The sequence below is a fragment of the Aphelocoma coerulescens genome, chromosome 2 (assembly GCF_041296385.1).
Source record: "Aphelocoma coerulescens isolate FSJ_1873_10779 chromosome 2, UR_Acoe_1.0, whole genome shotgun sequence".
In the NCBI taxonomy this organism is placed as follows: domain Eukaryota; kingdom Metazoa; phylum Chordata; class Aves; order Passeriformes; family Corvidae; genus Aphelocoma; species Aphelocoma coerulescens.
In genome coordinates, this window is record NC_091015.1 from 54031320 (window position 1) to 54045954 (window position 14635).

Consider the following 14635-nt stretch of genomic DNA (forward strand, 5'->3'; position numbering starts at 1 on the left):
ATGCAAATTAAATGCAATACACGCTCAGTTTTTGCTTCATTTGCAGACTATCTTACTTAGACACAGAAAGAAGCTGAAATCCAGCATTGTGGCTTTCCCCAAAGAACCACAAAAATAAAAGTTTGGATTCACTCAGTACAGATGGATCAAATGGTTCCAGACCATTTGGAAACTGACTTTGGAAAATACTTGTGATAACCATGGGACGTGGCACTTTCTGAAGGTATCCTTAGATAAATTCCTGTGTGCATGTACATATTCTCCAAAACACACAACAGATAGTCCTGGACACTGAACCTCACTTACCAGATTTACGGCACAGGCAGTAAGAAAGCACTTGACCACATTGCCCCCTGACAGCTCCTGGTCGATTGGAAATCTTTATTGTGACCAAGAACTACTTTATGTGGACTAGACAAGCTGACCTGCTCTACCATCTGGCAGTTCAGTTCCCCACTTATCAGCATGCCTTATGACTTACTTGTATCTTAGCACCCAGTCAGAAAGCATTCACAGTCTACCAACAGCCCCAGGCAAGCAACCCAGCCAGTTTTCCATGAGGAAAACAGTTCTTAGACAAACTTTATTCCTATATATTAAGGATTTTATACTTTGTGTGCTTTGAAACTTAATTGGAAGACTGAAATTTCTCTGAACGGGGAACTTTTCACTACAGTATCAAAAGCAACCCTTTCTTGAGCAATAAAAGGAATTGAACTAATTCAGTAAAATACTACAGACACATGCTAAATGTAAAAGTGCAGAGAACAACATGTAATTTTACAAGGTTGGTAAACTCAGCATTTGAAGCACTTCTTTATTCAGTTGAAAAATATAAAACCAAAATCACTAATGTTACCCATCTGCAGTTTAAAAGAAAGCGTCTCTCAAAATAAGTATATTATGATGCTTAGAAATGCCTTCGTTCAAAATGTTTTTTTCATGACCTAACTTGGCAGAACAATGGTCCTATCAGCCTCAGAACCACAATTAGAATTCATTTCCCTTGACTCATACATACTCTAGCACAAGGAAAGTTATCATTCCCAATACTCAGTTTTCTCAAAATAACTGTAATAAGACTGGAACATCTTCTGGATTTTAAGTACCCATGGTTACATTTGAAGAAGATGATGAGACATTTTAAGACCACAGGAAAGTATCACTAAACCAAAGTAATAGTCTGACTGTTTTAAAGACTGTCACATTTTTGGCTTGTGCACAAATAAACAAGCTGCTGTCAAGGGAGTTGTGGAAGATTCAGATTTCAAGAGCAACAGGTAAAATGGAAAGCAAGGCCTACAGGTACAACCCTTAATATAAACACAGAATTTCCTGACAGGAACAGATCTCTCTACCTGCAAATTCCCTGTGTAGATTCCTCATTTGATACATAAACTCTTATTTGAGCTTAAAAAGATAAAAAGAAGCAGAGATTTGACAACTGAAGCTAGTAACATTAAAAAGTGCTTGGAGACAGCACACTCTCAATTTCATTAATTAAGCCTTCATTAATTTTCAGTTTTCTGTCCAGTATGTTCTTACAACAGAACTCAAAGCTTTATCATCTCTCTTTTACTGTCAAGAGAGAATATGAAGCTCTCCTTGCTATTGAAGAAGGTCTGGAGAGCAATTCCTTGCAACTTAATGTGGCAGAAGGAAAAAATGAACTTGTGGAGAAAGGATGGCATATCACATAATTAAAAGAGAGAAATTTTAGAAAAATACTTTTATATTCTACGTAGGCAGTGACTTCCCTGAAACAAAGTCAATCTACTTAATTTGTTTTACAGTTCATGTAGAAAAGCTTTTGATGTAAATTTAGTCATGCTTTAAGCATAACCAGGGTGAAATATTATAGTGTATCTGCCTGGGGGTTTGGGCTCTAACACAATTTTCAGTAAGAAATGCTGAAATAACATTAAAAGGTATGGAAAATAATGGCAAAGATCTCCAAAGTATCACTTGCCCCATGCAAATAGCAGTTTCAGCTTTGTTTAACAAGTTCTTGCAGTCCAGACAGTTCATGCAGCAGTTCAAGCAAAACACAAGACTGTATTCTAAAGTGAAAATTGCAGTATTTTCCCTACCAGGATACATGGAATTACATATTGTAGTTGTTCCTAGTGCACAGCAGAGATGTGGCTACACTAGACCACCCTTACATCGCTTGCTGTTCCAGACCCAGATGCAATTTCCAGAAATACAGTTTATTCACCTGTACCAAATGCAGGGTTCAGCAAGACCCTCAGTTTCCACCAAGAACCATTTTCTGTTCTTCCCAGTGAAACATTCTGCTATCACTTTAAAGCCTTCTCTTTACAATATTACATTTCTCTTCTGTGCACTTTTATGTCTCTGTAAGGCCCCATGACCCAGTTTTCACACACCTGTCCCTCACCATGGAAACAGAAAAGGAAGAAAAAATAGAATCCATATACCTCATTTACATTATTGAATAAAAATACCCTATCGATATTCATCATTAAGTTGGAATCCCCATGGCCAAAACAGGAAGCACAGATCAGTTTCCCATGACTCAAGCCTAGCAGTAATTCCCTTATAAACTTCCATCACCAACACCAGCAACTGACAGGTCAAGGCCAAAATAAGCCACTGTCCTGTAGTTTAGAAAGGCAGCCAGCTTTCAAACAGCAGTACGTCTAGCACATCCCCTCTGGGGTGAGCGTGTTGGCAGTGACAAACTGCACCAGAACCTTCCTTGACCCCTCTCTCTTTTAACAGATTTTCGTGGTAGGTTTGCAGTTCCACCACTTGTGTCCTTTCTTCAAAAGCTGCTCTTCAGTGCACACTCCACAGGCACTGACACGCACACCAGCTGCCTGCACCGCCCCTGCCCAGACCAAAGTATCTCTGTGCAACCCGAGAAAGGCACGCTGCCACCTTCTCAGCAGGATGAGACGGTGCTGAAATGCTCTTCCCCGGCCTCGCTGTATACAACACTGACTGCAGGAGAAACATGAAGGTTTATTAATAAGCAGGAGGAAAAGGTCAGCAGCTTGACTTGGATCCACAGCTTTCTAGGCTAAGATCACTTGCACAATGTGCCAGACAGGTCAGGTAAGAGACTGGTTCTGCCAGAACAGACCATGAAACTCCAAGCAAACACCACAACATACACCCATATGGTCTACCACAGAATCCTACTGCTAATTGAGTGCCCATACAGCCATGTTGATATGGAATACAAGGGTCTTTCACAGCTCCCACTGATTTCTGACAATTCATGCTACATCTACAGTAAGACAACAAATCACTTAACAACTGGCAGTATGCTCTGGGTTTTTTGGTCGGTTTTGGTGGGTTTTTTTTGCAAGTTCTCAAAAAACTTTTGCATAACAGTGCCATTTCACAGACTTCCATTCTTCCTCAGTCTTTACATTGTGTTCAGACCTGAATGCACTGAAGAACAAAGCTGTTCATTTTCAAAGGGCCCTATACAGAGATATCAATTTATAGTGCAATTAAGAAACCACATAAACCTCAAACATACAGCTAGAACAAAGACTACTATTTTCTTGCTGCTGCAGTGCATTTGTGACTTACTGGAGGGTGTTTAGATGCAGGTTTCTGAATTCTGACAGATTTTTCCTCTTTCCCCTTGTACAAGTTTATTCTCATTCAATAAGAAGCTTGTTTTTGCAGTCATGCATCACAAAACTACATCACTGAAGATACATGAATCTATTCTGCTCAGTTCTTAGAATTTATACATCTATTTACAAATCAGGTCGGAATAATGTAGAATGTGCATTGGTGCACAGTGGCAGTGTACATTCCTACAGATGAAAGCAGGAAGGGAATCTGAGCATCCTCTACCCTTGGTCCAAACATGCACGCAGGTAATACAGCTGCCCAGTGCTACCAGGACATTCACAGCGCAAAGTTAAAGGCAACTAGTGAGGACACTGACCACATCACTTTTATGTTATTCAGCACAATCATCAGGATCAGCAGAGACACACATGCCATCAGGCCTTTAAAACCAAATATTTCATGTTTAACTATCATAGTACAGTTTGGATTCATCACCAGTTCCCTCTGCTGCAAGGCAAGGGACACCACCATAACCACCAGGTTGTAACCATTACGGCCTGTACTCTTCAGACAAATTACAAACAGCTGTAAAAACAAAACTGAACTTCAGCTAAGCAAATCTGCAAATTATCCAGAGTACATCACACGTTCTACCTGACAGTGGGCAGAAAATACCCAACTCAACAAAACTGAAGTGCCACTGCAAAATTTTCCTACAAACATCCTATACAGACAATATAGACACTATACTACACCACTGGATGAAGCCCCAAAAAATCCACCACACAACAGCACACGTAGCACAAAAGTTGCCCATCACACAGTACTGTGAGCAGGACCAATGCCTACCAGTCAAAACAAAGAGAGAACATTCAGCATGAACTCATCCTGAATGGTCTGAGGAAAGACAAATATCTTCTAAGTTATTTTCAAGTAACAAAGGGACAAGCTTTTTCATATCAAATAAATGACAATACTCCAGTATAAAGAGATAATATGGTGGAACATATAAAACCTAACCTTAAATAGTAATAAGAAAGAAGGATGATCTTTCAGTTCAGCATGCCTGCAAACCTTCTGTTACTTTATGAACACTGTCAGTAGCAACTGACACAGCCTACCTTACTTCATCTTTGGTGTCCTACAGCAATGAAATACACATCACTGAAACGTGTCTGCTATGTGGCAGCATTCCCAGGTATGTCATTTAGAGAGGTCTCAAACCACTCCGAATCCCATTTTAAATTCTCCACCCACAGGTTTTCTTTGCAAAGATAAACTTGAAAGAAAAATGCATTCACTCAGCCATGTATGTGGAGACTGAAAGACTGGGGATGACCTTTGATTATAGCACTAAAACAAAACACACATTAAAAGTAAGAAAAAGCTGGAAGAGAGGAAAAGCCCAGCAACTTACTTAGGCAAGTCCCACTAGCTATTCCATCTGGAAAAAACAACAGCTTTCATCACATAAACATGTAAACTGGTGGGCCCTCTTGTGCTTTCTGCTATTTTTCTACCTCAGCAATCTTTTTACATAATAGTTCTATGAACAAAATAGGTCAAATTGAGCCTCATGGGAGTTTTACCAAATTTCAAACATTAGAAAGCTTCTTGCAGCTGAGTATTATGGTCAAATTAAAGGTTCCACAATTTAAAACAATTTGCTTTTTCAGTGGCACTCTTGTCTGCATTAACTTCCCTTGGTTACTGCAGTCAGGAAAAGGTCTGGTATATTAGCAAATGCAGTGAACAGATTAATATAACTCTGACTTCATACAAACTGTCTCAGGTCAGCCTTTCCACTACTGCAGAGTGAAGAGAGCACTTCTCAGATTCACTCTAGTTAAAAGGTGTCGAGATTTGGGCAGCCCTTGAACATCATCATAGTGAAAATGGAAGTTTCCACTCATGCAATTCTACCAATTTTGCCTCAGTAACACAGAGATTATTCCCAGCCAAACACAGTTTTACAAACCTGAGAAATGTGCCTTTTCTTTGCAAGTTACCTGGAAAGAACAAAGCAGTCAAAAATAGAAAAAGATGGGAACGAAAGGTACCATTTCCCACTCTCCCATTCCAATCCATTGGCAGGCAGCTCCCTTTTCCAGCCCTCTGCCACAGCTCTCTCCCTCAGTGACTCTAAGAGTCTCACCAGACTGCTAAAAATAACTTCTCAACTACAAGACATGCACATTATCAGCAGAAAACATTTCTGAGAACTTAGTAACAGCCCCACAGCTCGGTCCGATGACAAGAGAGACTGAAAAGGCAGACTAAAGAATGGCTGCTGAGGTAGGGAAGCCCTTACTGCATACCCATCCATGACCATCACAGACACTTTTTTTTCCCCCCAGGTTACAGGTATTTTACAGGCAATCTCAGAAAGCTGAGGTTTTTGCATTATAAGCAATACTGACTTTAAAACCTAAATATGTTAGAATCATATTGATAATTTGAATTTAATGCACTTAAATATATATTGCTTTGCAATTCAGCAGTCTTCCATTATTGTTTCTGTGCAAGTCTTCAGAAGCAACATGTAATAATATATGTAACATTTTGTAAGCAACGCTCTCGACGTTCAAAGTTCTTTTTCTTGCTATAAAACAGTAAAAACCAGGGGATTAAAAGACCTGCTCAGCTTATTTCTGTATGGATACCTGTATTGTGGGTTTTCCTGCTTCACTGTTACTGTGATCACTACAGAAAAATGCACATGAAATCCTTTATTACCTAAAGCCCCGAGCTACAGAATCAAAGACCAGTTAGTCTCCAAAAGGTATGTGAAGCACACTGCCATCAAGCCTTGAGAAAGAAGAATAATTTTGATGGCACTTTATGAAATGGAAAGAATGCTTCAACACCAAAAATACCCTGTTACTTGTTCATCTTAGAAAATCTGTATTTGTGATTTTTTAATTCAAAAGCAATTTGCCATCTCTCAGAAAGACACAGAAAAAGTGAGCAAGACTTAAGAGACTTCAGACACAAAACTGTCCTGCCTGTGTAGACCACAAACTTCTGCAACTTCCACCACTCAGTGCTACCAGAGAAGAATACTGTGACTTATTTAAAAAGGATGAACAACATGGTTCTTTTGTCATTACAGCAAAAACTCTGCAACCAATCACTAAAAGCCTTGGTCTGACTCTTATTCCCCACCTTAATCTATATGGTTCTAGAAGTTATCTTTGTTCACTGAGAACTTAAGTAGTCGAACATGCACCATCAGTTAAAAAAGTTTTTGAACATGAAGGTGTCCAACTTACTCTGGTTTTGTCAGGTTTTGTTGAGGTATTTCAGCTGTTCACATGGAGGACAACACTCTTGCCTTCATACCATTACTTCTCAAACTAAATTCTCCAGTTACGAAATTACAAATCCGTAAGTACAATTACATATAATGAACGGTGACAGCATTAAAGGCTGTAATTTTAGGAAGACTCAAGTGATATCAACCACCTACTCCAGATACATTTTTTCTTGTACACTTAAAATCGCCCACAGTATGATTTTATCCCAAATAAATTTCTGGTAAGAGCTGAAGTGATACTTGAAAAACCTAATTTTTTTTTAAAGTAAAGATTTAAGAGTGTGGGTGGCTTTTCTTTCCTAAAGCCTGATGGAGATTTTAACAAAGCACAACTTTCCATGGCTACTGTAAACACAGAGGGAATCCACCCGTTCATTTGTTTTTCCCACGACACTTCCATCAGAGGGCAAGTCACATCAGTTACACTGTGACCTTCCTACTGATGTTTTGTTAATGACCAGGCAAGAAACAAGGAGTTTTCTGAACAGTTAAAAACTGGTGTGCTGTTGATGTAATAGCTATAATTTGAAGCTACAGTATTGGGAGACAAACAAATAAACTAGTTCTAAGACATAAAGAGAAAGGAAACAAAAAAGAGAAAAGAAAGAAAGGGAAAAGAGTAGAAATCCCAGTGACTTTGCATCTTTCAGAAGTCACCAATGCCTCTCAGCAAGCAGAAGGATATCCTGACCAGAGTCACTACTCATTTCACATTCCCAGTCAAAAAGTTATCAGGAGCAGCACCAAAGTTTACTGAAGACTCCACTGAAAGCTGACCAAATCAAAACAAATGCCAGTATCAAAAGGCCAGTTTTTCTTCACTCTCCCTGGTACAGCCAGGTGCAGTAACAACTGCCATTTTACTGCATTTCCTGAGAATAAAGAGTGGGGTTAAGGGAGGGAAGCAAACAAACAATCTGACCAGGAACAAATAAAAATAAGCTCAAGGTCTCTTATATCTATACATGTCTATATTAGACTTTCCACATGATATCTGAGCTGTCTATATTAAGCCTCTCAGGCCAGTCTTCCACTAAATTAAGCTCCTGAGTGGCTTAAAGTTCACGTGATTTTTAGAGCCTATCTAGGCAGCTATTCTTTCTGCATCTCCTCTATTGAAAGTTTCTTTATGCTACATTTTTCACCTTCAGTTCCAGTTCTCTGATGAAACTTTGAATGTGTGAAGTCACATGACATCAGGAAACACACTTCATCTCTTTTAGACAAAAAGGATTTCAGAATGAGGTGGGATCAAAGGCAAAAGTATCATAGTTGACGACAAAATAGTTTCAGTACTGAAAAATCTAACAACATGGAACCCAAAAGGTGAAATACACTCTCATCACTTCTCATCCTCACATTTTCCCAGTAATTCCTGTAACAGCCTCATGATGACTTGAAGGCAACCTGTACTGCTCTAAAAGGCCACATACCCACCTCAGTCTTTAACTTCGTATTTGAATTGTCTCAGAATAATTCCAACTAGAAGTCCTAGTTAGGAAGGCTAATAAATGTATTATTAAATCAGTCTAAATGCTTTCAGTTCTGTTTAAACATTTAAGTTACTCTATTTTCCTTGCTAGTCTGTACAGACTGCAAGTTTTAATACAGACCTACTGTTTGCTTTCATCCAAGCTCCCTTCATATGTGTAGAACCAAACTGCTCACTGAACAAGACCTCCTGTTTCTTACAGCACCTTTGACATCAATTTCATCTGCGTTCAACTTTCCTTCCTACCACACAGTTCACCAGAAAGAAACACAATTTATTTCAATTGCACTCCATTTCGTAGCAGTACATACATTAAACAGCAACAATTGTGCTGTGTTCCTTTAGAAAGACTTCCACCATACAAACTGAAAATTGCTCAACACCTGTGCAAAGCAGCTGTTCCTCTGTCTTTTAGAGATAAATATAAATAAATAAATAAACAGTACGGACAAATTCTGAGCCACCCTGTGATGAATACAAGCACCTTACTGGAAGTAGACTTATCTTAAAGAAGAAAGAAGTGCAGGTAAGTTAAGTAAACATGGAGAAAAATCCATTGTATTCAGTGTATCTGTATGCTCTTTATCAGGAGGTGAAATGGGAATTTACAAGAGGAAAAAAAAGTGAGCCATAGAGAAACAAACAAGAAGAACCCATCAGATGTATTTTGCTCTAAAACACTTTAGATTTTTTTAGTCTAATCCCTAAGGACGTGGGCTTCTACTAGAATTTAAGTGCAATTCTGTTGCCAATATAATCCTACCTGAACTAGTGGGGAGAGAAGGGGGAGTAAAAAGAACCAACAATAAGGGTATTCTTTCTGTCTGATACGACCTCCATCTCTGCCCAACTACAATTACACTCCTATACTTTGCAATGTCATGTTACAAATGCTAAAAGCTCTACAAAAACATCTCATTTTCTTCCCTCTGCTTTCCTACAATAGTCTGAAAACAATTGTAGCACTGAGATTTTTGAGTGTGTTATGGATTTTAGGTATTGCAGGTAGTGCACATCCAAAGTATTTTTATAAAGCTTTAAAATGCAAAGCTTTTCATTAGGAAATGTCATCTTCCTTCAAGTCAGTCAATCACAGACCAAGGAACAGCTATTATGGGCATTATTCCAAAGCTAAAAAGCTCCCAATGATAGAAGGGCCCTTTAAACTACTTTGGCTCCAAGATGAAGTGGGTTTTATAACAAAGAACATGTGAAAAATGAAGTTAAACTTTATTAGGAGCAGTTGCAAATATTTTTTTACAAGTTCACCGAGCATACTCATTCTTTTAACTGAGTTCAGGCACAGCCAAGTTGTGCAGAAGCAAAAAGAACTAGTAAATTGTAAAACATTCCTCCTTGTTTGATTATAGCAACAAAGTTGGGGGGAAGAATCTAAAGAGCTTTCCTGCCTTCCAGCCACCAAAATACAAGAACGTAACTCTCCAACAGCAATCTAATATTCCAGAGCCATTGGACTTAAAAACTGTTCTTAAAAAAAAGTTCTACAAAGAACATAGTTCAAATTGCTCATAATTTATGAATAATTTTGAACTGTTTTGCTTTTTTCCCCGTTTTCAAGTTCTGGTTTTAAATTTAGATACATATAAGAAAAGCAAACTTAAACTGCATCCAGAAAACAAGCTTAATAAAAGACAACAACCCTAGTTCAAGTCCTCATGTTTCAAAGGAAACACCCATGTCTAAGCTCCTTATATTGTAAGAATTTTCATTTTAACAGAATGAAGTCCAGGATATCGGTCAGACAGGCATCACTAATGGCATACTTCAATAAATGGGCTAAGAGCTACCAAATTACCTATCAGCATATATACAAAGATTAATACACATACAATATAAATATTAACACCAGGATTGTCAAGAGAACTCAGTGACAAGTCCTACAAATATAGGACAATTTGAGTACCTCAAGTAAGTGCAAAACTGTGCAAGTAATTCCTCTTGCACCAAGCTGCCTGTTTCCAACACAGCACGTTTAACAATAGTACCACAACTTAAGAGACCTGATGCCCAAAGCAGTTTTATCTGTAACCTTAAAATAATAGCTATCTCAGATTCCTTCTGGTTTATTCTCAAAAAAATCTCATGGTGGTAAATAACATGCCATTTTATTAATGTTAGATGTGGAGGCAGGGAGGGAGGCAACCACAGTAAACAGTGATCCTTGACCCACTGAAGCACAGTACACTGTCAATAACCTACTTTTGAACATCAAAGCATAAGTCTATATCCCTGCCCCACCAGTCTAAAGCTGCATCTGAGAACACAACAGCAGCGCAGCTCAGCTCAGCAGTATTTGAGAAAGACGCCAGGCAGCGTTGTGCAGTGCAATAGTCGAAAAACAGCATTCAGCTGAACTGCTGAGTAAGGGAAAATGAAAAGTACTAAAGCAGTGTTTGCCATGCTCCTTTCCTTTGTCTGAGTTAATTTAAAACATGGCTAGCAATGCCTCTGCACACACACTACATACATCAGTCAAAGCTCAGCTCTAGGAGTGACAAACAGTATTGGGGGATTACAGCTCCATAACAGCCCCTGCTTGTACCTGGTTTTCAACTCCTTTTGCTCCTGATCATCTGTACAGCATTCTTCCTTTCTGGTGTCTCCTTTTCCCCACCAGAATCTCACCATTTGGCTAGCAGGCTTGCTTTAAGTGTCGCTTCTATTTGTGCTTCCCCCACATGAACAGTTCTTGACGCTGTAAGGTCATTTGAATGCAATTGTGACTTTGGCTCACGCACAAGTTTCCTCACCCTCTCTTGGCAGAGCAGCTACACAAACTACCAAACTGAATCAAACAGGGTTAGGCTACTCCTCTTTTCGGTCTGCTGCATTAAAACCTTGATCTTTTAAATGCATATTATGATATCTACATTCTTAACCATGTCCAAAATTTTTAGTTTGAGCACAAAGCAGTATAGACAACCATGGTAGCAAATCTTTTCCTTTTAAACATCCTGAAAACACTGCAAAGTGTTTCCAGAGTCTCCACAAAAGTAGTAAGATTTATCTACACAGCAAAATATAGCCATACTTTAAAACTGCATACATCTCAAAAGATTAAGGCTTTCTGCTGCATGTCTTGAAACACTCATGGGAAAACAGAGCTATGAGTTCATCTGCCAATCACACATGTACTCCAACAAATTAAACCCTTTTTTCCTGAAATTACCCTTCAAAGTAAAGCCAGTCACGAACTCTGCCCTTCTCAAAATGGCTTTTTTATATAGGATATGACCTGTCACCTCAGCAAACTTCTGAGATTTAAGAATTTGGAAATATTTTATTATTCTTCAAGAAAACTGTAAGCAATTTCCTTTATCTTAACTTCTCCTCCAAGACAAGTCACAACAGTTCTTCTCAGCCAGCCTCCTGTTCCCTCACATTAAGGACAAGTTTGCCATTGCAGCCACCTCTTCTCCCAGCAGCAACTTTTTTTGTGGACAGATCCAACTGAAAATAGTGTCAAAACAATGGATACGTAAACATTGTTTTCCAGGGCCAAGCCTGCACCAAGAATAAACTTTCGAATCTTTGTAGATATGAAATGCAGTTCCCTCTGTGAAAAAAAAGTATTCCAAACCAGATGCTCCTTCAGACAAAAGAACAAATAACACAATTTTAAATATTTCTCATCTGATTTTGCTTATTAGAAGTCACCTCCCCAATCATGTCTAACAAAATAGATTTTTAGAAGTTCAATTGTAATTAATCAAAAGGCTCACACCTACATCAGTGGTTAATTACACTGCTTCTCACTGTATCAAGCTTTTGGCTCCTGACAACTCTAATCAAAAATATCCTTTTAGAAGTCCCTTCCAACCAAAACCATTCTGATTCTCTGATTATTCCTCAGTTCCAAATTGAACATAACTGTATGACTGGATAACATCTAGCCTAGATACACAAGTGGTCATTTACTTTTTCAGTGAAGCTGCAGGTATTCCCAGTGCCTTTTCACACCACTATTTTCCTGCTTCACAACAGTCCTGATTCCAAGTTTTAACATACTAAAGTGCACAACTGTTCCAAGCATCAGGCTATGATTACAGCAGACTGAAATTCACCATATGGTGAATGGTGGATTTGATGAGCTGACTTACATTTGCAAATATAATTCTATTCCCATGTGCATTTCTATACTTCATCATAAGCCTGAACTGAAACACCTGCAATAAAAGAAATTAAATTTGAGCCTGATAGTGAAGCAAGAATAAAGTAAAAACAAATAAAAATTTTTCACACAGAACTGAAGTCTCTTTTATTCCCAGAGAATGCAAGAAAGAAAAAAAAGGAAGGAAAGAAATACAGCAAGAGACCTTCAGCAATCAGTTAAAGACAACCCAGAACAAACATTTGCAGCAATATGCAAATACAGCACTTCCAGTGGTCAGGGAAGGGAATATAATACTCTTTTCAGGGCTGGAATTGCAGAAAAAAGTGTTTCTTTTCAGTAACATGCAGAACTAAGAGAGATTTCCTGTTCATACCCTTTCTGTACAAGTTGGGATTTCAACAGATATTTCCCCAAAATCACAGCAGGTAATTAAGTATCTTGTGAAAAATCTATTTTTTGTTTTCATTAAGTTAAGTTGCAAAACAGTTTTTCTGAGAAGTAAGAGTTTTTCAACCGACACTTTTCTTTTAAGTTTCCCAATGAGTCCATGTAATTACCATCTCCCATCTGTCTTGCCCACGTATCTTCAGCAGCAGGAACACTTGCTGACACTATAATCAAGAATGAACCAGCAGTTAGATTATTTATCTTCTGCCAGATTGTGCCACTGTTAAAATAAGAGATAAATTAGGATTTAACTCTAGTTGACTGGCAACTAAATCTTGTATAGATATAGACAGATTTAGGCTATTTACACACAGATTTTTATGAGGTCACCTTGCTGATACAATACAATCTCAAAAGCCTCAAGACATTAACCAAGTGTCTCCTGCCTACTCATCAAACATTGGGTCAACATAGTAGCAACAATCCAGCACTGCATGACCTGTACCATCCATGTACTCACACTGCACATCCTCAAGACTGTGCTTTGTGATAGTACAGCAAAGTTATTTCAAGTAATTTATGTCCACTGTCTGGCACATCTATTCTTTTATAGTCCATTTGCTATGGGAATAAACACCCCAACCAAAAAATCCCCCACCTTTACAATTAGCCTACATGCAAAGCACAAAATTCTTCATTTCCTTTACTTACAGTGTATTTCAATTCAATGTTTCTCAATTATTTTATTTTATTAGTTTGCAATATAACTTTCAGTACCATCTTAGCTTGGTGGTAAAGAATGAAAAGATCATTGTCTTTAAAAATAATCTAGAGAGAGACTGGAGGAAGGAGTCACTTGCCTGTGCTAATAACTAGTGTTGTTTTACTTATGCAAGGTAATAAAAGTTTGTCCTCTGTAGTAACTGGTATTGGGCCCAGTGAGTGTTAAGATCCAAACTGAAAAAATGAGTCAAGAAAGTTTACCAAGAAAACTGTGGATCATTTTTCTGGTGAAGGATATCCCCTACACTGCCCTTTCATACCCACACAACCAAGTATGTGTTCAGTCTGAAATCCTCCCCCTGCAGCTTCTCTGAAAACACTATGTAAGCAGGATAAATTACTACACAGAACTAGAACATTTGGAATGTGTCTCAGCTTTTCAGATAACCAGGCATAGTCAGTAAAGAGCAGATTATTCCCTGAGCAAGTGGGCAGAGTAGTAGACTAATATTAAAAGTATAAGATAATTTATATGGCTACTATAAGAAAGCTGTAAGCCAAATACAAAGTTCAGAATTTATATAAAAACATTTAAGCCAAAACCAGACAAAGTTCAGAACTAATTTAGAGATATTTAAGATCTTCCAAAAATAGGCTTGAGGAACACAGGAACTGTTTCCACTTTGTTCCTCATCTAATGCACATTTGTGGTCTAGTATCAAAATAAGTTAAAAGCAACTCAACCTCAAAAATAAGACTAAAACAATAGCAGTTTTTCCCCCAAATACTCCTTTTCTGTCCTGGCAATCCTACACCCCAAAACCAAAAACCAAAGCAACCACCATCCACACACCCCACCAAACACACAACTGAAGAAAAACACATAGGCCTTTTACCAATCTGCACAATATAGACAGAAAAATACCCTGAGGGCAGAAGTAGAAAGCAACAGATCCTTCCCTGACTCAGTTTTGAATGGTATCCCTATGGCAGTACCCAATTCACCTCCATCAATGAGTTACAC

General features: G+C 38.3%; 1 protein-coding gene across 6 annotated transcripts in view; it reads right to left on the minus strand.

Moving 5' to 3' along the window:
- TRAK1 (trafficking kinesin protein 1) overlaps nucleotides 1-14635 on the minus strand; it is a 127227-nt gene that overhangs the window by 92066 nt on the left and 20526 nt on the right. For 4 of the 6 annotated variants that reach the window (XM_069007515.1, XM_069007513.1, XM_069007518.1 and 1 more), the window contains exon 1: nucleotides 10930-11049. The exons of the other annotated variants lie outside the window; for them this stretch is intronic. In XM_069007515.1, coding sequence (XP_068863616.1) covers nucleotides 10930-11015 — 86 coding nt within the window. In that variant the 5' untranslated portion in view covers nucleotides 11016-11049. Of the gene's footprint in view, nucleotides 1-10929; nucleotides 11050-14635 lie in introns of those variants that run through there. 6 annotated transcript variants of the gene reach the window in all.